The sequence below is a fragment of the Trichechus manatus genome, unplaced genomic scaffold, assembly GCF_000243295.1.
Source record: "Trichechus manatus latirostris isolate Lorelei unplaced genomic scaffold, TriManLat1.0 scaffold00117, whole genome shotgun sequence".
NCBI lineage: Eukaryota > Metazoa > Chordata > Mammalia > Sirenia > Trichechidae > Trichechus > Trichechus manatus.
In genome coordinates this window covers 2685674-2711769 of record NW_004444053.1, presented here as the reverse complement: position 1 = coordinate 2711769, position 26096 = coordinate 2685674, and the positions used below count along the sequence as shown (strand labels likewise).

The following is a 26096-nucleotide window of genomic DNA, read 5'->3' as shown; positions in this document are numbered from 1 at the left end:
ATACCACCCATCTTGTTTCAGGTTATTTGCTTCCGTTTTTTTTTTTTTTTGGTCAGTTTGTCCGGTGGTTTGTTGATTTTGTTGATCTTTTCAAAGAACCAACTTTAGGTCTTGTTGACTCAATTGTTTTTCTATTCCCTATTTATTTCTGCTGTAATCTTTATTATAATTTCTTTTCTTCTGGTGCCTGAGGACTTCTTTTGCTATTTTTTTCAAGTTGTAGGGTTAATGTTTTGATTTTGGCCCTTTCTTCTTTTTGGATGTGTGCATTTATTGCTATAAATTGACCTTCAGGCACTGCTTTTGCTGTGTTCCAAAGGTTCTGGTAAGATGTGTTTTCATTCTCATTTGATTCTATGAATTTCTTTATTCCATCCTTGATTTTGTTCATTCTTTTGCCCATAGAATCCTTCAGTATTGCAACCTGAGGCCTGAATTTTTCTTCAGCGCTTTCAGCTTGAGAAATGTTGAACGTGGTCTTCCCTTTTTGTTCTTCCCTTCCAAGTCTTTTCACATTTCATTATAATACAGATTACTCAAAGGTAATAAAATAAATACAATGAAAAGTATTAAACTTTAGCTAGATAATATTGCTTGCCAAAGGTTCTGAGCCCAAGGTCTGTCTTCCTTTATTTGAAAGGGAAATTGATCAGGTTTGAAGACATACTAGCACCATGTGAAACTTTCTCTTTCAGGAAATATGATGGATTAAAAATAAAATTGAAAAGAGTATCTTTTTTTCTCTATTAACTATTCTAGTGCTTTTAATTCCAAGCGGTACTCATCCGTCTTTTGAGAAACTCATTGTGTTTATAGTCTATGTGAGGAATTAAGTACTTGATTGACTGGCCTTTTGTGAAAACCCCTTTCTAGGATGTGATAAGAACCGCCCCCCCCCCCCGCCCCGACCAAGAAGTAGTTGGCACTGTCCCTACATCCAAGGAGGGAGTAATCTGATAATCCCAGATGAGTCATGATAAATGTATAGAAGCAAGTGTGCCGGAAATGTCAAGTACTTAACACTAGAACGTGTGCTGCAGAGGGAAGAAGACAAGTAATTGTCTGTTTTGTTCACTGGTGGATCTGTAGCTCTTAGAAGAATGCTTGGCTCAGAGTAAGCAGTCAACAAATACCCACTGAGTCAAAGAACACAAAGCACATTCCCCTGTCTCCTGGTGGTAATATAAACCCAAGGATCATGGTTGAGAAATGGGCTGGCACAGCCTGGAGAGGTTACAGTGAAGCAAGACTTGTACAACATCTTGAAGGGTAGGCACAAAGCAGCCACATACGGGCGCACACACACGCACACGTGATGGCTCAGAACAGAAGGTTCATAGTACATATGAAAGCAGTGGGTTAAGTTTGGTCAAGGTTGTGACCATGGAACAGCCTCAAAAATGCAAAACTACCCTCTAACTTGAATAAATGTTCCCTTTTCTTCAGACCCTTCTTCCTTCCCCTTCTTATTCACAAACATCACACATTTAAGATGCATACACACCCTGCCAAGCGGAACTGTTTCAGCAAGACAAACTGTCTTCTGATTTAGGAGTGATACCTTCTATTACTTTTTGAGAAATCCAGCTCTATGTAGGTAAATTGTTTAGAAATTTTATTGTATTTCCTCAGTTGTTAAGGAGGGCTCCTAAAAACTTCGTAGCTAGTTATGTGATTTTACATATTTCCCTGTGCTATTTTTGTTAAATTGAGTCATTGTTCCTCTGGTATACGTTTGTCATAACACGATTTGCTGCTCTAGAGATAGCAGTCTCAGGTGATACTTTTAAAGAATAAAGAAGAGAAGCAGATCAGCAGGATAGTAAATATAGGCAATAAAGTGGGAACTTAAGCTGTTGCTGGTACTTCTGAGCTAGCTGGCCCTGGCCTCTGGATCTCTCCACAAAGGGGAGTGCTCCTGATGAGGCAGCTCCGCCCCACACCAACTGGCCTCAAGGCAAGGAAGATTTGCTCGGGCACATAGGCTTTGTGAAGGGTTTCCATTCTCAGAAATACGACTCCATAATTTAGTTTGAGTATTTCCCATATTGTGAAAGTCATACTAAATCTTCAGCTCAAGTATAAAAACTTAGTATACCTGGAAAATGTTTTTCAGTTGATCTTTTTGTCTTCTTTCACAGTAAAGCTAATTTTAAAACATGGACGAATAAGGGCTTAGGCCAAACCCTGAGCCAAGGTTAGAATCTTGTTAATTTACTGAACCTCAAACCTAACTCCATGTTTTTAAAACCTAGACTGTTAACTTCTTTCTTTAAAAAGAAAAAAACAAAACAGACATAACTAATGAAGCACACTGCCCTCAAGCTGATTGCAACTCATAGTGACCCCATAGGGTTTCCAGAGCTGGTAAATCTTTTAGAGAGGCAGTCTGCCACATCTTTTTCCTGTAGAGCCGCTGACCTTTCAGTTAGCGGTCAAGCGCTTTAACTACTGTGCTACCAGGGCTCCTGGAAGGAAGCACAGTAGCAGGAACCAAAATCATGTTTTCTAAAGTGGGTGAAGTAGCACTGCAAAAGATTCCTAAAATTGAACTTTTGTTAAAACTAAAGCTTCATTAATAATCATCTCTGCTGCAGTCTACCTCAGAACTTGGTTGCATCTCTAGGAAAGGGTGTGCTTTGCTGATCCAGAGCCCATGGATTCCTGACCAAGCTCTCCGCCTCTGCCGCTGTTGTGTGGAAAAGGCTGAACTTCCATGTGAACTAATGAAACTATGTGTCTGTCTTTCAGGTTCAGTACTTCTTCAAGATCTTGGATAATTAGCAGCATAGAAAGCAAAGAAGTCATGGATTGGGACTTACAGACACGAGACAGTCACACACATGAGGAATGTGTTCATTCTTTTATTGTCCATTGTTTTAACCTGACTGAATACAAGATCAATAAGAGCACTGTACTCCTGGCAATTATTACATATTAGAACATGGATTTTGCACTTTAGACAACATTTAACACCAGTCTATGGGGTACTGCATTGCTTTGTATAAAGTTCAAAATAAAGATTTATTTTCAAACAAGTGACTTTGGTTTATTTCATACATTACACTTTTTCTTGCAGAAAATAATAAAATTATACAACTGCATAAATATATAAAATTCTTCCACCATGAAAATGGTTAAAACATTCGTAAAGACACAGCACCAGCACGTGATGCCTCCAGAGAAAGGAAAAAAAGGAAAGTAAAAGAAAATGCAGAAAGCAAATTAATTAGCCCAATCACCAGCCCAAGTGACAGGCTAAGCCAGATCTCACACAGCATCAGAACATACTGGAGGACAAGGGAAGAGATGTCAAGACAGCATTCAGTACAAAGCACAACACAACCCACCACCTTTTGTATTCTTCTGCAGTTTCACTTAAAATTTAAAGGGCAGTTCCCCCATGACAGCCCTCCCACCCCAGCCCCAGGAAAAAAATAATAAACTAAGACCTAACACCACAGGAGAAAGACTATGGAGTGTGTTAAAAATGCTCATTGATGGTCATTATTTTTTAAAGAAAGAAAGAGCCAAACTCAAAAAAAGAAAAAGTTACCATGCCAGTTTTATTCCCATTGAATATTTACACCTTGGACAGCAAACCTTGCTCACATAAAGTAGAAAACAGATACGATAAAACATGGCTTGAAAAATGACCAGAGTATGCACCTATAGTACTGTACACTAAATAAAATGCACAAGGCAGCAATACTTAGGGGCCAGAAACACTGCGTACTACAAGTCAGTTATGGAATCATAATCTACATTAAAAATGGGCACGTACCAAGGCTCAATTTCTTTTGTCATTTACAGTAGAATAAATATGTTGTTGCTATTGCTACACTTTAAATTTACATTCTAACCTATTAAATGCAGAAAGCTAGTGTAAAGCATATAGATTAAGTGTAGGTCCCATACGTATGACGGTTTGTTCAAGACTAGTAGGTTTTTTGTTTTTGTATCGTTTTTTAACTTTTTAATGGCTAGTGAGAAAGATTTGTGCTTGTGATCAGCTCTTAACTTCAATTTTTACATCAAAGCGTCCCTGAAAACGGTCTTTCTCACTGTACCCAATGTTCTCCCCATATGCCTTACACTCTATGCGAATTTCAGTGTCCATGGTGAGGTTGGTGAACTGTACAGCCAGCAGGGGCTGCAGGTACTTGGGCTGCAGGAGTTTGCCGTAGTAGGGATAATACTGCAGAGGAAAACCAGGGTAGCCGCCCAGTCCAAAGTACTCCACATTTCCAATTTTATCCTTATCTTCGTCACGCTAAAAACCAGAGTGAAATGCATTTTAGTTGCTCACATCATGGATCACTACTTGCGCTCACATACAAACACAGCTCTACCCTACAGAGCACAGCTTGCAGACTACAGGGAACATACAAGTCATCCTCTGACATACCTAGCTCAAACCTCTCCCAGAAGCAGTTGAACATCATTAACCACAGGAACACATTGGAATGGTAGCTGACATGAGGGGAAATAACATATGCTCAGTGTAGCCCAGAGCAGTCTTGAGAAATGGTCATAAAAGGAGGCTATTCTCAGTGTACAAATAAATGGGGAAACCGAGGCAGATGCCAACATTCCTCCAAGCCAACACAACCTCTAGAAACAGGGCCAACATTCAAAGTCAGTTTTATTTTTTCTCCCAAGGTCTCGGTCCCCTGTTGCTGACCCTGTTGCCATGGAGTTGATTCCGACTCACAGCAACCCTATAGGACAGAGTAGAACTGCGCCATAGGGTTTCTAAGGAGTGGCTGGTAGATTCGAACTGCTGGCCTTTTGGTTAGCAACTGAGCTCTTAACCACTGTGCCCCCAGGGCTAGTGGATGATATTTCCAGTGATATTTTCTGTAAAGGTTTAACTCTTTGCCTCATTTTCTTGTATACATTTCCTTTCTTGGCGTCAGCATAAAATAGCACAGTTGGAGATTCTTTCTGCTGCCATCTCTCTCTACACAATCCATCAGGTACCTGGTTTTTAGATCTAAAGGGAATATGTGCTGACGCTACCCTAATCTTTCAATTTTTCTTAAAGAGAAGCTAAAACCACAAATTTTTATGTGAAATTGTCGGTTTAAAATAATGTTGGTCTCAAATCTTTAACACACTAGGTAGGCCAAAGAAGCACTTCTGTGGCCTAGTTCACCTCTCAGTTATATAAATCAATAGTTTCAATTGATTAAATTCACGTTTCAGTTTCTTGTTCCAGTGGAAAAACTTATGGACAGAAGAGCAAGTCTGACATGATTTTATTCTTACTGCCTATTTCTGTCCTCTTAAGAAGTTTCTGCAGTGTAGCTACAACTCAACTGACTAACACCTGGAAGCAATGTTCCCTATATTAAGATTTTACCTCTAACTTAGAACAATCTCCCGTGTTCTCCCCTCTTCCCATACCCACCCACCTCAGTAACCCTCCTAAATGTCTTTTTACCTTGCCAGTGCACTGAACAGGCAGAACATAAGGACTATACTTCATCATTGGGTAAGCTTCCAAAGACTCATTCTTGGGAGGCTAAAAATAAAACCCACATTGGTCAGTAAGATTATGAATAATCTGTAAAATGTCTGAAAAATAAAACTAGTTTGTAGCCCAAACAAGTACACATTGGTCACAATGAATCAACTGAAGCAACACTTCAGGATAGGAGAATGAACAACCCCCCTTCACCAATCTAGGGAAGGTGACATTTATGATTTCCTTGAAATGAAGTGCCCAAGTGTCATGACCATTACAATTATGCTGTATTCCTGTAGTAAATGGAACTTATAATGGTGACCCATTAAAAGCTTTACTCAAGGACACTTAAAAATAAGAGTTGACCCAGAAACAATACTCATTGTTTTATTTGATTATAATAATTGGATGGGAAAGTTGACTGACATTTCTGTTTTTAAAAAACTTGGGCTTTCCTCCTGAGCCATGAATAAATGATGCCATCCTTTTCTCTCAAGCCGGCCTTCTTCAAGTAAGCTTTCCTTTCTTGTTTTTTTGAAGCACCAGTAGAGGCACTGCCATTGAAGGAGAGCTTTCGTTCTAATAGGAAAGTACAGTATGTAAAACAGGTAAAGCAGGCATTGCCCTCAGTGAAGGGTGTGGTGAAGGGGGGCGAATCCACCGAGGAGACCCCATAGAGTAGCCTGAAAAGTACTGCTGTAGTAAAGTATACAGAGCCTTTTCTCCTGTATCCCTCGCTTGAATGTACCTCAGAAGTGTGATAAACATACCACTGGAAGATAGCCAGTTGCTTACATCAGTGAAGCATATGAGTCCTGACATGAGATGTAACATATACATAGCCTAATCAGAGATAAAGTGGACAGTTTTCTATACCAGTAAGTGACTGATATTTTGGCACTATGCTTTTTGTTTTGGAGTATAAAAGAATGTGTATCCAGATTTGATTCTTTGGAAACTTTCTGCCAGCAACATATTTATCTTTGAAAATATAAAGAGAAAATAATTTTTGATTAAAAAAAAAAAAAGTTGCCAGAATCTCTCCTCAGAAGGCGAGGAAAGAAGCACATAAAGTGAGATTATGGGGCACTACAATCTCTGACAACGACAAAGGTGTTGGGAATGGGGTTGGGGTGATGAATTAGCAAGTGGCAATATATAATCAAATAGAGACCAAGGGAAAAAAAACTGCAGAAAAAAAAGAGTAGCTGAATTCATCACTTAACAGAATATGTCTATGGATGTGGGGACAGATGTGAATCACAGCAGACTGAATGCCTCCGTGGGGACATCAAATATCACTCAAAGTCTATGAAGAGGAATATCAAAAGTGAGAGATCCAGAGAGCATAGATTAGGATCAGTCTTCTTTGCACCAATTCCCTGATTGCTAAATCATCATTTTATTATATAAATGCAAAGCTGATTAATCTTGGTGAAGTGTTCCCTAGCAATGGGAATACCAAATAGTATGACATAATGGCTCTCATAATTTTTCTCCCATTATATCCTAATCTAAGTGGAAAGAAGGTTAAAATTCTGCAGAGAGGTACATTAATTTCTCCAGGAGATGCATCAAGCCAGCCACATAACCATCCATCCACCCCTCTATTTTTGTCTCTGGTGGCAGTAAAGGAAGTTTGACGCATCCTTCAGGTAACAAGCAAGGAATATTTTTCTAAAACTTTTTATCTCTACAATTAATTTTCTTTTGAAAATATTATTCATGAGTGACAAGTGTTGTGGAAACAAATGAATAGCATTTGATAGAAAATTATAAAGAGCCAGATTTCAGAAAGGAAGAAGTAAATTTGTTCAAGTAATATTTCCCCATTATCAGGTGCAATAATACTCAAAGCCAAAAGCATGATTATCAAAGTTCAACTTCTGATTTTACTGTACTTTATCCAAAACGTGAATAGCTCAAAGAAACTTTATGATTTAAAATACTACTTGCCTTAGGTTTGAAGCCTAGAACTCGGTTGAGCTTGATAATGACACAAGGTTTGCCCTCTTTGTAGCCAAAAGACTCATCGTTTAGTCCTGAGCAATTTCCCAGCCACTCCAGCTTGAACCTGCAGACTTTTCGCTCTCCGCGTTCATTGTTATATTCGCCTCGTTCTTTGATGTCGCTGGGCACATCTGAAAATGCAAACACCAGTTTTACATCATACCAGCAATTTCCTTACCACCACTGAAAGAAGGCAAAGAACTTTCTTCCTTGTCACCATTGCCTATTTTAAGACAGTGCTATTCTGCATTTAATGCATTGTCTAAATTAAGTATTTCCAGCAAGTCATCTCTTCACTGACATTAAAAAGTATTTTACCAAGAGCGATTTCCCTTCAAATGGTAAATGATCCCATACCAACAGCTTCATAGCACTTGATGATCAGCATGTTAATGTTGGTCTCTGGTAATATTTCTCTTCCTTTAAATAATGGATTACTCAGCTATTTAGAAGACTGAAAGAAAATTAGATCCCTCTTCATGAGTAGCATCATTTATACGGGTCAACATCAGCTTAGCTCAGTAACAGTGACATTATCATTAAAACACAAATTAAAAGGATTGTCAATAATTTTCAGAACGGGAAATTTTTTGGTCATAATTTATCTGGAGCTGTGTCCCTAATTACTATGTTAGACAACAAACAGGGACTAGAAAGAATTGCTTTTTGGTTTTTTTCCTTTTATCCACCACTCAGGTTTCTATTTGTTGTTTTGAGTTTTTTGCCTTCAAAGCTTTGAATTCTTATAAGCACATTTATACAACTGAAAAATCCTAGTCTAGCATTTTTGCTTTATGCCTCATAGCAAGCCAGAGAAACAATAAATGAATATAGAATGTAAAGTTAAATACAAAGCATCCTGCAGGAAACTGATACAAATACCATAATTTGTGTATATTTTAAGTTCACAAATTAACTATTTTCCCTTCAAATGGTAAAGTACCTCAATTTAATCCATTTCCTATGAAGTCATTAAACGTAGTTATCAAACAGACCTTTTAATTCTGCAAAGTAAGATGAAACCTCATTTGAATTCTAATGAAAGAAATTCAGTGAAGTGTTTCAATTTCTTTTAAATTTTTTTTTTCCCCAAATTATCTTGAAAATGACAACTTATATTATGACCAAGCAACAGTCTGCCATATAAAGAACTGGAGTTGGTAATGCTTTGAGTCAGGACTAGTATCACCTACTAACTCAGGGAGACACCATTTTTTGGTAGGTATGAGAACATGGGCTGGGTAATTCACACTCCAGGTAACGAAGAGATTCTGTGTTCATGTCAGCGACTTAATGCAACTAAGAGCCATTCTTTACCTTTCATCAATCACTTCTTCATCTAAAATGTGCAGCTGCCTAATACACATTTCATTACCCATCCCTAGCAGGATCTATATAACACATACTCTGACTGGTATTAGGGCAATTATAGGTAATTACACTGAAAGGGTCATTCTTATGAGAGAAAAGGCCCTTCTGTAGGTAGAACTGGGGGGAGTGTGGGGGGGTGGTATTTCTGGAAATATGAGCTATTATTCTTCTCAAAATCAACGGGTATAAATGAACCCAAACTGTAACTGTGGTCTATGGGTCTGAGTAGTAAAAAGTAGGAGTGCCTGCTTTTAAAGCAAGACACATTTCAAATGCAGATAATAGTAATACTTGAGGTTACATTGCTTCTTTCATTGCATCTAAGCCACAGGAGTCCTTTCTTATAAAACCAACAAAAAGTATCTTCCCAATATGGCCAGAATTCAATCTTTCCATTATTTCAGGAGTAGCTCTCAATCATTAAATAACAAATAAAAAGGGGATATAAGAATTAAAGGAAAAGAAAAACAACCACAAATATCTATAATTAGTCTACTTACTGCCACAATCTTCAAAAATCATTTCATCCTTCTGGGCCGAATCTTTGTACTTATCCAGGAACCTAACTATGTTCAGCACATATGCCTCATAGCTCTTGGGGTCTAATGGTCGAAAGGAAATTTCAGTCTTTTGGATCTGAGGAATCTGTGTTAATCCTAGAGCAGGTAGAGAGTTAGAAAAACAGAGAAAATCATTAGTAGGAAGTCAGTCAACCAAGACAATTCAAAAGCTAACTCTTCATACACAAAACTCACTGTGCTAATCGCATCTGGTTAAAAAGAACAGGTGAAATCCTTGCCTCCCTTGTGAAATTACTCCTCTGGCATTTAGATTAAGTACCTAAGTACCAGTGAATATGCCTTAATATCTTATTTCTACAGCAACACTTTATGATAGGCATTACCTCCATTTTTTTTTTGCATAGAAAGGCTAAGTGCCTGGCCCAAGGTCACAGAGAAAATGGTGGAACCAGAATTATAATCCAGGTGTACAGTACTACAGAGCCTGTTATCTTTCCAGTATTCCCACATACACATTCCAAAAAATGCACTGCCAGCTAGCATTTTGTACAGCTGGTCCTCCTCCCCCACCCCCCACCCCCAGCTGCATGTAAGCCTTGAGCAGAGGACTTCTTTTATGCTCCTTCTAATTAAGGAATTCTATGACCATTCCAAGCTTGATAAACCTAAGACCACTCATGGAGACCTCTTTTGTAACCTCGGTTGGATCATTTAATCTAAGTTGGAGGAATCTGAAATACATGTGCAGTTACCATTTCCGCTTTCCAATCCAAAAGTTTTAAGTGGCTATTCTGAGCATGTCAAATACCACGCAGGGCAGAACTGAATGTATGTCTGCCTTGGGTTTAGATTCTTTAATTTTCAAAAGCCCCTGCTATCGCAAACCTTCTAAATGGATATTTGAAGACCACCACACAGCACTGTACAGGGTCAATGGCTAGAGAGTCTATCAGACTTACATTCTAATCTGGGGTTGCCTGACAACATTTCAGATAAAACAAATTTGTAGTATTAAGTATGTCCCAAATATTGCATAGAACATACATATTAAAAGTGTTCACTGTTTATCTAAAATACAAGTTAACTGGGCATCTTCTATTTTTATTTGTTAAATCTGGCAGCTGTATTCTAAGCCCCATGCCTACATTTTCCCTTTGTGTTAAGCCCCAAAATTGGCTCATCAGCCCAACCCCTGATTAATGACTATGCCTTGGCCTCTTTCCACCACCCCACAGGCTAGCTGAGCCCCTACATCACGTTCACCTAGGGGACTTGTTAAACATGCAGCCTCACAGACTCCACCCAGACCTACTAAATCATAATCTCTTAAGGATGGGACTCAGTAACGTGCTTAACAACAAGCCTGAAGAGATCTCTAAGCACCATGTTTGAGAACCACAGCTCTAGGGAATTCGAATGAGTGGCAATAGTGATGCAGATATGAAGACATGACAATTAACGTAGAAGTGGGGAAGCAGGGCCTGAGAACCAGGCCTAACTAGATCGACTAAACGGCTGTTTTGTTTTGTTTTAGTGAATGAGGATGGCTCCGAAGTTCAAAAGTAGTTAAATAATGATGGGGGGACAACTTAGGAGGGGTGTTTAGGGCAGCTTTTCCAAGTCACACCTTTATTTTTAACTGAAGATTTTTTACGAGCAAATTCTACTTCCCCTTAGATTCTCCATCACTGCTGACAGCTTTTTTCCCCCTGAATTCCTCAGGTTCCACATCACCCTTCTCAAAATGGTTCTAAATGTCACCCCTAAATCAGTTTGTCATGGACAACCCCTCTCCCTAGCTCCAGACTCTGCCTGCCTCAGATACTCACCATTCCTAGTGGAATGGGAGGGTGGAAATGAAGACAAGTAATGGTGAGTAGAAGCTTCCAGTGACATTTCATGCTTGAGGTAGCAATGGAAAATAGGGCTCTCCACTGAAAATGGGAAGGCTGGCTAGATAGACAGTCATTCCTGGTTTGAGTTGTAAGCAAGACATTTAAGTTAAACTGGCTTGCCTGGACCTGGGGAAGGTGCACAGGCAGGCCAAAAGAACTCCCGACAGAACATTCTTAACAGAACTCAGGAGGAGGATATATCTTCCTAGAATAATCCTGAGATCAGGAGAGAATTGAGCCTTGAAGAATCTTTCCAACCTGAAGGGCCACAAGAAGAGACTGCAGAGGCAGCCAGAGTTAAGAGGCAAATTCCCTTTGAATTAGGTAGAGTGTTGTGGTGGAGTGCAGAAATGCACTAAGAAAAGAGGCCTGGGAAGCAGGAGGCAGGAGAAAAATTAATCAGCAGAAGAGTGAAGAAGGCAAGGAGATCAGCTGTTGGAAACGAAGGGGAGGTTTCACCTAACCTTCTGGAATGGGGAGAAGGTGGGAAGAACTGCTGCCAGCTGACCGACTGGACATCAACATGATGACTAAATCTTGCAAGCTGTGGCCAATCGGCGGGATGGGTAATACAGCAAAAACAAAACGCAAATGAGCCTGGCTGAGGGGATCTGGTGTCTCATTCAGTTAGAGAGGAAAGCAAACCTGCAAGGTAATGTTGAGAGTAAACGTGATAGGACCGAAATTGCAAGGTGAGTGCCAACGTCCCCTCTGATCTGGCTTCAGCTGGCCTCCCCCAGCAGTTTGCCTCTGACTGCTCTGGCTGCCTCTGTAATGTCTTCCAGTGGTCACTCAGATGTGCATGTCCCTCAAGCTTCCATTTCCTTGATTGGTGAATGAGAAATCATGGTGTTACTTCTCAGATCGTCCCAGAGAAAAAAGAATAACAAGGAAGAGTGTGGGACATGCTTTTCATTCCTTCAAGATGTCAAGTCCAGGGTCTCCAGTATAATCCTAACTATTAAAACAGACCAGGTGACAAATGTCAGACTCCAAACATCAGCTCCTCTCTCTCAGCCCTCTGGGGTCTTAACAAAATGTTACTTACTGCTAGTGCGTTCTACAGAAGCCTAAGAGCTACGGTCAAATGTTTATGCAGAGACATACACTAGCATTCCTGATTAGTAAGCACCTCTGCTGTTAATCGTCCAAGATCTGAATTATGGAACCAACTGCAAGAAGGTCTTATTGTTACGTGCACAATGATCACTACTGGCCCCAACAATACTGTTACAGGAATTGCACCTGTAACTCTCTAGATAGGAAAAATAAGAAATAGTGAAAAACAAATGATGGAATCACACCAGTTTCCACCTGAGTCCAAATGTTTCAGTAAGCATAGCTGAGGATCTAAGCCCAGCTAAGCCTTATGTATCGTTAACTTATTAGAGAAAGGCAGGCTTTGATGATGCTTGAAGAAATCTCAGCTTTGTTCTGTTCAGAGAAGCACAGAAACTGATGAAACCAAGAATGCTAGGGGTGAAATGGACAGTTAAGCACTGAGTTTCATAATCCCATCCCATGACCTGCCCAGCTGAGATTAGATTTAGGCCAATGTCTCTGCCCTGTCGTTTCCATTTGAAGTGATGTAGTACCTTGGTAGAGAGAGCCGAGCAATGACAGGCAACCCCAGGGGGATGTGCTATGTCTTAGCTCTTCTGTAGGCTAAAGTTTCCCTCTGGAGTCTTTGAGGGGTCTTAGAAGGTAGTAATTAACATAATCCTGAATGGTCATCCTCTCAAGATACCCTCAACTTCTGATCAAAATGCCATTTCCAGAAAAGCAGCATAAATGATTTGGGTTTAGGTCATGCAGTCAGCTCCTCCCTCTCAACCCATACCTATGGAGCACATACATACTTGCATACATACACAGATAAATACCCAAGAATCTGCTCTAAGTCAAGGGGCCATGGCCTCCTTACTACACCCTAGGCTCTCCTCCCTCACTTCTCTGGAAGGTCTCTCATTCTATCACCCACCATCTCTCCCTCCTCTCCTCTCTTCACCCAGAGCCTGATGGTGTGAGAATTTCTCCTCCTGAAAGCTACCAGAGATCAGTGTCCTGGCGTATTCCATTCTGGACAGTCTAAATTAGAGGAGTTCTCTGATGAGAGCCCGTCCAAACCATTAGGAAATTTCTCTTCTGAAAAGTAATTTCTCTAATTACGTGACTGGATAGACTCAAGAAGTAGATGAAGAATCCCTGAACTGATATCCAAATTCTTTAAACCACTTATTTTACACTTATCAGACTAATGAAAAGAAGAAATGGGAAGAGATGGGATTGAATTTGGCAACTCAATTATTTTGAGTTCTCACACAAATTCCTCAGATACAGCACTCTCCAAGGGCTACACAGACCCCACCCTACTGACGGGGGTTCCCGTTAGCTTTTTCACAGTAGATTGGATACTCTCAGCTTGTCCTTCTCTACACTGCCCACTTCTTAATGTTGTTAAAATTATAACTTTGGACAAGGGTGAGCTTTGTTTGCAGTGCTAACTTCCAGGGGCCAAAGATAGCAGAACACCCAATCGCTGGCTTGTGGCTTCAAATTCTATTCTGGGAAACACATGTAACCTTTTGCCTGTGAAGCCTTCTGAACTTGAACTGACACTAACCATGCTAAGCTCCATATAGCTTTACTCTGATATGAGCATTGCCTTAAACTACATATTATTATTTAATAAACCCACCAAAAAGGAAGAATTTAGATGTGTGAAATAAAATTTAATATTTTAATAAATATTTAAACCAAATTAAATTTAGTATTTGTTTTTCAATTAGTATGTCAACTTTACATAAGACTTGCAGTTTAAAAAAAAAAAAAAAAAAACCTTTGGTTTCACACTTGCTTGTTAAGAGACACATTTGCTTTTCCTAAATCCCACATCTCTTGGGAAACAATAGAAAAATCATTGGTTTTAGTAGATGTTTATAGCAAGAGGAAAGGGGAAGAGAAAAACAAGAGGTTTTTCACTAAGACCAGTTTTGTTTCCAAGCAGTTTTATATTGTAACAAGTTTTCAATTCCTCAACCTACTTGTGTGTTTGAAGTATTTAAACTAGAGGGCAGCCATTTTAACCTTGTAACAGTTACTTATTATGAATCCCAAAGCACAGCTGCTTCTACCTGTCATTTAATACATCTGATGAACCATCTGACCAAATACTCGCAAACAGGCACCGTTTTCCATGGAGCCCTCCAGGAGGGTGACCATGACTGAGAAGGGCATAGGTGGCAAAGCAGCGCCTGTAAATGGAGCCATGCACACAATGCATGCACATCATGTCTCCAGCACATTCCATGTAAGTTGAAAAGTAATTGCCAATTTTAAAAAAATTGGGGAAGTATTTTATACATCCACACACATTATTATATACACACACATGTGAGCATGTATGTGATTTTTTTCCTCTTTAAGTACCACTCTGTAAAACCTAAGACATTTCTGGGTTCTGTTTATTTTTGCATCTACAGGATTAGTATCAATTTACCTAACAAAACACAGGGAGGGCACAGGAAAAAAGGTGCCTCTGTGCTGTGCCTTCTGGAAACTGGTTGCCTGCCCCTGGCTCACCTGATTCAAGCCCAGCCTTTTACTTAGATGCTGGGAAGAGCAAGGAGTCAGTGCCCTTCCTTAACCTTCTTCAGAAGGTCACATCTACACCCTCCCAGACACCAGAGAGCCTGCCTCTTTGAAAAGCCTTTGAAAGACAGGTTTGTTGGTCTTTTTCTACAGCTGTTTGGAATCTAACAGCCCTCAGTGTAAACAGAACTTTCCTCTTATCTACACTAAATGCCTACAGCTCTAGTTGAAGGCCACTCTTTCATTTACGGAATCACCCTGAATCACTTTTTCTTGTAGCTGCATATTCATTCTCAGGTGGGCAGAGGAAGAGTTTAGTTCAGAGTATCTATCTTTAAAACAACATATCATTTCATAGGGACTTATCTTTGACATTTTGTAGAGTTCCTAATTGTGCTTGTTCCTCATACAATTAAAAAAAGGTACCATTTTTATAAAAGGAAATTATAAATAGCCAAATCCTCACGTCATTATGCTTGTTTGTTCAAGGTCAAACTGAAGAACAAATACATATAAATGTACTTAACTTGTCTCGATACAAAACCTAAACATTTGCTTAGTGACGAATATCCTGAAATAAGACACCGTGTTGTACAAGATGTTTCATGAGGTCTATTCATGCATCTGTGTGGGAAAAGGAATACTTTTCTGTTTGGAAGCCACTGGATAATACATCCCTGTTCCCTTTCATCTCCCCAGCTTTCTCTCTATAGTCTTGTCTGTGTCAGATAGACTCACAGCCACGAGATGACTAGAATCAGAGTGCTAAGCAACCACAGTCAGCCAGCCCAAGCCCATCCTATGGTACAACAGTAGAGTCCCTGAGGCTGATGCCCTTTCCACCACCATCTCCCATGACAGAGCTCTTCCCTGGGGTGGGGAGAGCATCAGTGGAGTCTTCAGTGAAGCTTCAGCCATCCAGCTTTTTTTTTCACCATCTCTCCCACTAACTGGTTACCTGGTCCTACTTATCAGATACCTCTGCTCTGTCTGCACATCTGAAAGGAGCATATAAAGTAAGATTCTTTTCCCTGCGCTTCAAGAACATTTTTAAACTATTCATTAGGCTACCAGTGTTCCAAGAGACAAGTCAGCAGTTGTATCCCTGTCTTTAGAAATTAAGGAATAAGACCATGGGTAGGTGAGTTGTTGAAGCCAAACAGTGAGGCTGGGGCACAGCCAGGAATTAGAACTTGGGAGCTCCTTGCCCTAAGTCCTTTACCAAACCACGAAACTGGGCAGCAGCTTCTGGAAATCATAATTGCCACTAATGCTAGCTCATCCACAGCCCCAATGTCTTGTAATGGGTTTGTAGACTCCATCTGGGCATGGGAGGGGAATGGAGTAAGAGGCAGACAGGACTAGAGAGCATCTTTATATGCATCCAGTCAGCTGCTAGATTACAGATCTACGGATTCTAGCTGGAAACCGCAGAAAAACACCTTACTGGCACTTTAAAATAATAACTCCTCCAAAGTATGTTTATCATTGTTGTTGTTAGTTACTGTTGAGCCCATTCTGACTCATGGCAACCCCATGTGCGCAGATCAGACCTGCTTCATAGGGTTTTCAAGGCTGTGACCTTTCGGAAGAAGATTGCCGGCCTGGCTTGTCTTTTCAGGAGCCTCTGGGTGGGTTCGAACCACCAACCTTTCAGTTAGTAGTCGAGTACTTAACCGTTGCTAAATTGTTTCCAATTTCCCCTCTGAAATTTGAGTGAAATGTGGCATTGCTTGAAAAAATAAGTTGTTGTAAAATTGACATAAGGATTCTCAAAAATTTTCCTTAATTATGTTGGGATCTGAATTGCAACGGCTTGTATCCTAATGAATTTTAAGACAAGATATTTCCCTCCTTTCACAATCAAGATGAAACAGAGACTGCTGGTGGTGCAGTGTGGTCTGCTGACCTCCCCCACCCTACTCTCCTGCCCGACTCTGGTTATCTACATGCATTATGTCAAGAATAGGACCCTTTTAAAGTGAGTTCTGACAGCACTGAGCCATCTCTACTTTAAAGCAGAACAAAAAGTCACCCATAATCTTAAGAGGAAGAACAGGATTATACATTCATACTTGCTTAGCAGGAAGTAAGTCAGCGGGGAATCTACCCTGGACCCACCGATTGACACACAGTGACCTTCACTTTATTCCACTGTTGCTAAATGGGCCACAGGGTGGTGAGGGCAGCAGTGAGCTTGAGGAGAGTAGACTTTTCCATTACATCACTGGGCAAGCAGCAAGAGTCAAATCAGGGGCAGGACCTGGTCAGTGTGCATGTGCATGTGTACACATGTGTTTGCATGTGTGGGGCACATGCATGTGTGCATGTCTCCTCAGCCCTCTTCAGCAGAGCTGCTATCAGCATCTCCCTCTAGGAGAAGACATGCCTGCCGACCGCTTCTGTCGGGCTTTAATATGAGTCTCCTCTGGTGGCTCAAAGCTTGGCAGGGGCTAACCCAGCAAGAGTACTTTAAAGGGAGACTATAGAACCAATACAGTGTCATTTAAGTTTACTAAAATTCTTAAAAACTTTTTTCCTAACCCGACTTCTCCCAAACGCGTTCCATGAAAGCTGAGTCTATTAGCTGCATGAAAATTCCAGTTAAAACACCCCTGCCATGTCACCCATAGCTCACAGCCTGCAAAGATGAATTCTATACCCAAAGCAGCAGCTTCTGCTGCTAGAAGGGCAGGGCTATAAAACAGAGGTGGGCTGTCAGCTGCTATCCTTTACTTAGTGCCATTAGTTTTGCCCCTACAGAGAAGTACTAACTGAATACATATTTACCATCTCATGTAATATTCACAGGGTATTATTCCCAATTTACAGATGAGAAAACTGAGGTTTAGTGAGGCTGCGTAGTGTGTGGAGTGATGGAGACTGTGTCCAACTCCAAAGTCCCTGCTTTGCCTTTTCAGGTAAAATTTATCCTGAGCCTATATGTCTTAGGAACTCGGGGGCTACGCTGATACTTAGGCTAGGCAATATGAAATTGCTAATTATGGACCACTCTGACCTACAAAAACAGCAATTTATTATGTGGCTCAGCTAACATTTCTGCTGAGGCTCTAGCTCCGTGCCTTCCTGAACAGCAGGCGGATTTGTGCCCGCTCCCATGGCAACATGTTGTCAGGAACATCAGACACCCTAACAGCCACAAGGCTCAGGGGCAAGAAACTGCCTACGTTACCCGTTTTTCTTAAATTTCACTTCTATTTTGTGGTTTAGTCCTTTCTCTAGGGCTTTCACATTTGGTCTATCAGCTTAGCCAATATTCTAGGTATACAGACCCAACTGCACTGCACAATTGCCACTGCTTCATTTGGCCACATTTGCACATGTTGTTTAGAGGAGATCTAATTACAAAGTGTTCCCGTGTGTAAAGAGCAGTCAAAACCCAGTCAGGCCAGATTTGTATCCAGGCCTCAAATTAGCATTAGTTAAGTCCTTCTATGTGAAATCTTTAAATGATGTTCAAAATATTTCACAATTGCTAGGTTCATTTGACTTAAATATATGATTTCCCCTCTTTTTACAGTCATGAAAACGGAGGCTTGGAGATACTAAAGCTAAAGCTTGTCAGGGTTTCTTCCACACATTTGTCCAGTCTAGATACTTAACGAACAGTCATTACTGCCTGTCAAAAATACAAATTCTTAAGGTTTGCTCTGAAGGATGTCAAGAGAGGAGGGTCCAGTTAGGGGGTCCTCAGAGGCTGCAAACTAAAAGGTTGGAGGTTTGTGTCCACCCAAAGGTGCCTCTAAAGAAGTTCCTGGAGATCTACTTCTGAAAAATCAGCCACCGAAAGCCCTATGGAGCACACAGTTCTACCCTGCCACATGTGGGGTCACCATGAGTCCGAGACGACTCAATGGCAACTGTTTGTGTTTGTTTGTTTCTATCCATCCATCCAGTGCTTTAGGGGTGGTCCAATGGCTACACTTCTTGGCTCACATGTCCTCCCTGAGCGAATGTAACCATCATTTTCAAACAAACATCCTGCCTCTTAGTAAAGGCACAAAGAATCCCAGGCAAGGTGGATGCATGAAGGGATGAAGAAAAGGAAAGACAGAGAAATTATAAAGAACCCAGGGACAGACGGGGGAGACGGAGGGCTCGGGAAGCACTTTTCCTGCAACTCAGACCAAAGGACAGGAATGCAAGATGAACCACCAGCATTCCTTTGGAGACGTGTTTGTCAGGCCAGTCCAACTGCTGTGAGGACACTAAATATAGGTGCAAAGAACTTGTCTTTCAGGGAGGGACTGGAAGAAAGGCGAGGAAGGAGAGCACTGGAGGGGCTGAGCACCTCAGCCAGGAGTTTTCACAGGCAAGGTCACCGGCAAGTCTTTATTTAAAAGACCCAGCATGTTGGCAATTTCTTTTTGCAAAGAACATGAAGAAAATTGTTCATTTTAATAAAGGCTGAGTCCCCCAAGTGTATGTAGTCAGGACTATTTTTTTTTTAAATCTAGAAAGTTAAAGGAAATGTTTGATTTTGTGGTCATTTTTGGCTTTGGGTGTAAGAATTGTTGTAAAATAGCATTATGATTGAAGAATAGCTTGTGATAGCAAAAAAAAACCTACACAAATGTAAATTATTACTACTAATAAACCAAAAACAAAACAAAACCTGTTGCCGTCAAGTCAATTCTAACTCATAGCGACCCTATAGGACAGAGCAGAATTGCCCCCTGAAGTTTCCAGAGAGTGCCTGGTGGATTTGAATTGCCAACGTTTTGGTTAGCAGCCATAGCACTTAACCACTACGCCTTAATACTACCATAAAAATTCTAGCAGAAGAGGACACGAGGAGATGCACTGTCTTTACAGTCACAAAAGCCAGTGCAGAATGTGCTTATTGAAGGTTCCAGTTTCTACGAGCACATCAGGATGCATTTCAGCCCTTCCATAGACCCATTTCTTTTGGGAAATAATTGCTGGAAACTGGATTTTTAAGGTTTGTCATGTTATATACTTACGCACTTCTCTTTCCACTTCCAAAATTCCTTGGATCTAAATTTAACTATCTAGAAATATTCTGGGTTTTCCTCTTACAGTAGAGCACTATTTGACTTGGGGCTACAAGACATATTTGCCACCTCCATATTTTGAACAATTTTCTTCTGTCTTTCCAACCCCCGAGAGAGAGGCAGGGGTGACACATCTGTGACAGGCAGCAATACTTGATCTACGCTGCTCAATGCTATGCAGACGGCCTCAAGAATGTCCCCTAAATATTGCTGTTACTGAACCGTTGTCCAGGGAAAGTGGAGAGGGGACAAGTCATTGCCACATTCCAGCGGGAGCCTCAAGGTCACTTGTACCATGAGAACCCGGAAGTTATACAACACTTCCTCTTTCTCTAGGTCCTCCGAACAATGAAGTTTAGAGAAGCCAGAGAGTAAAATCTTGTTTGCTGTTGCTCCTGTCTTTTCCTGTCAGCTCCAGGCCTACCAGCAGCAGGCCTTCCCTGGGGTTTAGTGACCAGTGTGGACATGCACAGCTGCGGGCGCAGTGCAGGTCACTCCACCCAAAAGTCACAGCAGGGGACTCATGTGGTATTTTGCAATATTCTATGACAATCTTTTCGTTAACCGAGTTTTCCAAAGCTAAAGTAGACAGTTCAAGCAGGTGTACAAAGCAGGTAAACAAGACTCCTATTAAACAAACAGGTATAAATATTGAGAAGGAAAAGTGAGTGACTTCATTCAAGGTCAAACTGAAAAATCAACAGCAAGTGGGAGAACCGAACCCTGAAGCCCCGGCTCCTTTCCTGATGAGCAGTCGGCCATTTCGGAGCTTCTCCTCTTACCTAAAAATAAATCAGCCTTTTATAAGAGGAGCCACAGTGGGTTTTACAGGATTTATCTGAGTCATACTTCCTTTAAGAAAGTGAAAAATGTGCGTTAGAGCTGGAAAGGCCCTTCCATGATCTCACTGCCACCCCTCCCCAATAAGGAGACTGAGCCCATCTTAGAGGGTATGCTGGCAGTCACACAGCTGGTGATGGTGGGCTGTTCAAGGACCATGGCCCTCCCCACTCCCTTCCAGAGCTGTGAAAAGATGTCTGCAGCCCCTGGGGAGCTCTACAACGCAGGCAGGAGATCTGGCTGCTGTAGGAACAAGTTCCTACTTTCTCCTCCAGGGTTCATTTCACACAAGAATTTTCAAGACATTTCCTCCACTAAGAAAGAAACGCCCATTTTACCTCTGGAAGAACTGAACTTATTCATATTCATCTTACCTGGAGGGGCTACTCGGTCCTGATAGGTGGGCCTGAAGTCACTGATGGTGAGCAGCATCACCTGGATGGTTCCGATGAAGATGCCAGCCAAGCAGCCGTAGAATATTACATAGAAGAGAAGGATCTTAACTGCAAGGAGAACAGATAAGAGACAAGGGCTGTGATGCAATCACATGCTCAGAATGAAAAGTCTGGGTGGCCCAGAGTGAGTGACTTCCTTCCCGGTTTCCCCTCCAACCTGCTTCTCCCACAGCTTCCTTCTCCAACACTAATCAAGAGGGCAAACTTCAGTCCTGCCGACAGTGGGGTGAAGATGGGGCGGGGGGAGCAGCCCTCCATCATAGTGTGTGTGGTGGGGTACAGGTAGGAGGAGTGTTCACTTAGAACTAAAATTCTGTATAAAACCAAAACCAAACCTGTTGCCATCAAGTCGATTCCCTCATAGCAATCCTACAGGACAGAGTAGAACTGCCCCCACAGTGTTTCCAAGGAGCGCCTGGTGGATTCGAAATGCCAACCTTTTGTTTAGCAGCTGTAGATCTTAACCACTACACCATCAGGGTTTCCAAAATTCTGTATAGGAAACGAATAATTGTATTCTCTAAATTAAAAATCAAATTCATAGAGCTCACCAATAAAACCTAGAGCTGTTTTTGGGTGCTTATGCAATGCCTTTCAAATATGATGACATTTAAATAAGATAATCCAGGCTCTGGTGCTTCTCCAAACACTCAAATGCTGGCAAGTTTTTAGGCTGTGAAAGAGCAACAGAGAGCTGAGAAACCCGACATGCTCCCCTGCTTTATACGATCACCCTACCTGTGAGGTGGGTTGTTGACTAAGCATGGACTTTCCCCTCAGGAGAACAGGATGAGGGGGAAAAAAGAAATCCTATAGTAAAAATGGCAAGTAACTGTGGAATCAGAGTAATCACTTACTCGATAGATTGCATTTTCTTTTTCCCCCACAGTTAACAAGATGGAGGCAGAAAAAGCTACAAAAGCTAAACAAAAAAAAAAATAAAAACACCAACAAAACATGAAGCACACAGACTGGAATGAGGCTATCAGTTACTGGTTTACAAGGATTATCTCCCTGATTAGCCACATAGTAACAGGCTGTGCTAGGCATCGCCAGGCAGTCTGGTGCCAGCCAAACTCTGTGCTCACTGTGTGTGCACAAGTGGGAGCAAGTGAGCAGTACAGTTATGGAGTTAGGAACAGGACCGCACATGGAGCCCTGGGTCACTCCAGACTTCCTGCATTAAATCCTGGGGTCCTTGGGAAAAGCCACAGGACAACAGTATCATTGAAAGGTGTGCATATGGCAGGAGAGTGTGTGTATGGGGTCAAGGACAGGTACACAACTGCGGGATTAGCCACACTGCCTTCTCCATAGTTTTAAAAAACCCAACTTTCCTATCAGGCAATAAATAGTTCTGAGGAAATCAGAGCTGTTAAAACAAGTAAAACACACATAAAACCACACCAAAATGCTTAGTCATATCCTTTTTTTCCTCTGTCAAAAGAAAAGAATAAGGAAAAAGCAAAGATAAGGAAGGATGAAAGACTGTAACTCAGACCCACAGCTGCCCACTCACTCCCAGCAGGACAAGGGTTAATTGCTGCATTCTGTACCCAAGCTGCCTGTGATGTCAAGAGAATTGGAAATTTTTTCCAGTGAATGGTCTAAGAAGTGCCCGAGTTGGTATAACACAGTCAGCAACGGTGCTGTTACAGCCCTGATTCACATTTCCTTCCTTTTTCTTGTTGCCCCAAACTCATCTGAGTGCACTGAGCTTAACCACATTTACCTCTTCTACCAACTGCAGCATTTTTATTTTTATCCCCTGGACTCCAGATATCTAATTCTAACCACACAAGAAGGTACATAATCAAGGCTACAAAGTAAAATGCAAATAGAGCAACAGAGAAACAAGTCATGGTGCAAGCACAAGGATATGCCTCCTTTGCCCAGAGATATTATTTAGCAAAATCTCCCCAGTTACTGCTGTGAGGTCACTTGCTTAGAGGAGAATGCAGGACTAGCAGGGGCTGTGCAGTGGGCTCTCTGAGCTGCAGGCCACCAGGCCAGTTCAAAAAGCAGCTGGACGAGAGCACCAACCAGCGGGAGTACCCTTGAGAGGATTTTTCCTTTTTATGCAATTCTTCTTTCTTTCTTTCTTTTTTTTAAACACAAGTGGCATAGAGGTTTTTTCAGTGAAAAAAAAAAAAAAAATAGTGCCCTTCAAAGCGTCATTGGCAAATGGAGAAACTAGCATCTGGGCCCAGTTGTAAATACCAAAGCCCCCGCCAATGCCTGTATTAACTTCATAAAAAGGTTGGAGGCATAAAGTGATCTGTGTGCTGTGATTTCTCCAGCAAATGACAGGCAAGTCTCCTGCGTCCATCTTGGTGAAAATCTGCCTATAAGCAAAACAGAGCCAAGGGCATCCTGTCCTGGTCCCAAGGGCATCCACGTTTGGCCCAGTGCTTTCTAGAAAAGGTGTATTTTTTTCCATAAACCAGTTAACCCATTGCAGTAGAGTTGATTCCCACTCATAGCACCCTCCTATAGGACAGAGCATAACTGCCCCATAGGGTTTCCAAGGAGCGGCTGGTGGATTCAAACTGCTGACCTTTTGGTTACCAGCTGAGCTCTTAACCACTGTGCCACCAGGGCTCCATTTTCTCCATGTGAGCAGCAACTGCTGCGGCTTTCTCTGCCTAAGAGGCTCTGGCATTTCTCACATTGCCAGAGGGAAAAGACGTATTAGCACAAAACAAAAATTGGATTTTCAGCCCAGCATCTTCACCTTGGAAAATGGCAGTGAAGATGAGACAAGCACACACCAGTCCTGGTGTCTAAACTCATAAATCAGTGTATCAACACCTTGCTGGATGTGGTGTCAAGACACAAATATCAATACACTCTCTCTCTCATATGAAGGTGCTGCCCCATTAAATGTCAGCCTAAAGAACAAGTCGTTCTATACTGCCTTGTCCTCTAAAGCAAATATTATTCTAAGAAGCATGGAATTGGAATGAGGAAAGAAAGATATTTTATGAGAAAAACACTAGAGGGCAAATTTCACAAGGGGTCTGGTGTAAATGCAGCCCATGCCTCCAGTGACCCTGCTGGGGTCAGACCAGCAGGGAAGTAAGGCCTAGCAAAGCCAAGGGAGAAGGGTGCCCTGATCTGCAGTGCACCTCCCAGGCCTCGCTCAAGTTACAAGGAGTTGCTAGGAGATGGCCTTGACAGGAGCTGTTCATCCTATCCATTTTTGCTTTATCCAGGCAGTACTTCAGGTTTTCCTCTCAACATTAAGAAAACACAGGAAGCTATCTTTGTGCCTGAGAAACTATGGCAATAATCCTAATGAAGAACAGTCTCACCAAAGTAAAATAAAGCTAAAAGCCATTGCCTTTGAGATCTCCATTTTTGCTGGCTCTGGTAGGCCCATGTAATACCTTGGAATAAGGCCTCACCTTGACTAACCTTGAAGTGTGATGCATTATTAACCCTTTACTTTTCAGTCAAGAAAGACTCACAAGCTGCATTTTTTTTTCTTTAAAAAAAAAATCATATATTCCAGTTTCTTCCATTTCAAAATGTCATCCAAGCACTTATTTTCCCTGACTCACTCTGCCAATTTCCACAGACCCTCCCAGCCAGGAACACTGTTATCAGCCCCTATTCAAGGTTCCCTGTGGCTGCAGTGGTGGTGCTAGTGGTGGAGAGGATGATGGTGATGATACTGAGAGAGAGGGGACAGTGATGCGGGGGCGGGGTAGTTTCCTCCCTTCTTCCACAGTCACGACTCTTACAGATTTGCCTACAACTCTGCCCTTCAAAATGACCTTTTCCAAAGAAACATGTCACCCTTTCCGGTGTAGGAGGCGGAAAGGAATTAAGGTATCTGGTTTTCAATGGGAAAAAAATGTCCGTCCAGCCAAGCAACAGGCTGCACAAAATCTTGTAAGATTAGCTGCTTCTACCTTTGTGCCATTTATTTCTTAGACTAACCCTTTACCGTAATCAACACCAGCTAGTGATTCTGCATCTGTCTGTGTAGACCTTTAAAACAACCAAACTTTGCCGTTCTGGGGACAAGGCTCAGAAACGGCGTCCTGACATGGAGTTTCCTGGGCATTTCTTGGCTGTGGTGCCGCCTGCGAAGGTCACCAGGGCAGACTGGCCATCGCTACAAAATACTGCAGTCTGGATGGATTCCTCCCCCCTTCCTCTGCCTCTTTTGGAGTACATATTTAGACTAGAAAATGCTATACACACAACCCCGCAGCATTAGATCCGATTACCGCATGAGGTTCTCACAACCCCAAGCCCCATTTTTTAAGGACGTGGGGCATGACTACAGGGCGAGATATACCTAGTCTCCCAGAGCCTAACTATTCCTAGGAGGGAAAGGCTCAAGCGACGCTCGACAGGATGGATTGCAAATTACTAAGACAAGACCGGTACAATATCTATGACCTTCTACCTGGTGTGCTCCCGCCCCATCCTGGGGACTTCGCACTCCGCACAGGATGACAAGCCGAGGCCAGCGCAACCCGAGCAACGCCCGCCACCCGGCCCCCCTCCACCCTCGCTAGCGCGATGAATGCAGAGCGGTCCGCAGATCTTGCGCAGGGATGGCTGCGCCGCCCAAGAAGGCAAGGAAGGCGCGGGGGCAAGGGCTGCGGACCCACACTTACACCAACTGCCACCGGTCCTGCCCAAAAACTCCTTCTTCTCTGAGTTCCAGATGAATTTCTTCCAGCTCCCCTCCTCCTTCGCTTTTCCCCGGGCCATGGTGGCGGGTCAGCAGCTGCCCCGAGGGCTGAGGGTGGGTGGCTGCGGCGAGCTACCGCACGTCCTCTCCGGCTGCCGGTCGCGTCGCCGGCCTGGCTCTATCAGGCTGTGCTGGCCGCTGCCGCTGCGGCTCTCCGAGTGTGAGACGTGGGCTGGAGGAGCTGAGGCAGCAGCGG

At 42.1% G+C, this 26096-nt stretch overlaps 2 protein-coding genes across 4 annotated transcripts in view; one reads left to right on the top strand and one right to left on the bottom strand.

Moving 5' to 3' along the window:
- NME7 (NME/NM23 family member 7) overlaps window positions 1-3039 on the top strand; it is a 355379-nt gene extending 352340 nt beyond the window's left edge. For both annotated transcript variants that reach the window (XM_023738433.1, XM_004384089.3), the window contains exon 12: window positions 2752-3039. In XM_023738433.1, coding sequence (XP_023594201.1) covers window positions 2752-2784 — 33 coding nt within the window. In that variant the 3' untranslated portion in view covers window positions 2785-3039. The remainder of the gene's footprint in view (window positions 1-2751) is intronic.
- Window positions 2849-26075, bottom strand: ATP1B1 (ATPase Na+/K+ transporting subunit beta 1). Of its 2 annotated transcripts, XM_004384090.2 has the most exons (6): window positions 25824-26075; window positions 21109-21237; window positions 9352-9507; window positions 7427-7611; window positions 5447-5527; window positions 2849-4273 (listed from the first exon to the last, which is right to left on the bottom strand). In XM_004384090.2, the coding sequence occupies exons 1-6, from the start codon at window positions 25918-25920 to the stop codon at window positions 4010-4012; spliced, it is 912 nt and encodes a 303-aa protein (XP_004384147.1). In that variant the 5' UTR covers window positions 25921-26075; the 3' UTR covers window positions 2849-4009. The 2 variants fall into 2 exon arrangements, with proteins under 2 accessions (XP_004384147.1, XP_023594203.1); XM_023738435.1 differs by lacking the exon at window positions 5447-5527 and having other exon boundaries at window positions 2988-4273.
- Window positions 26076-26096: the final 21 nt, after the last annotated feature.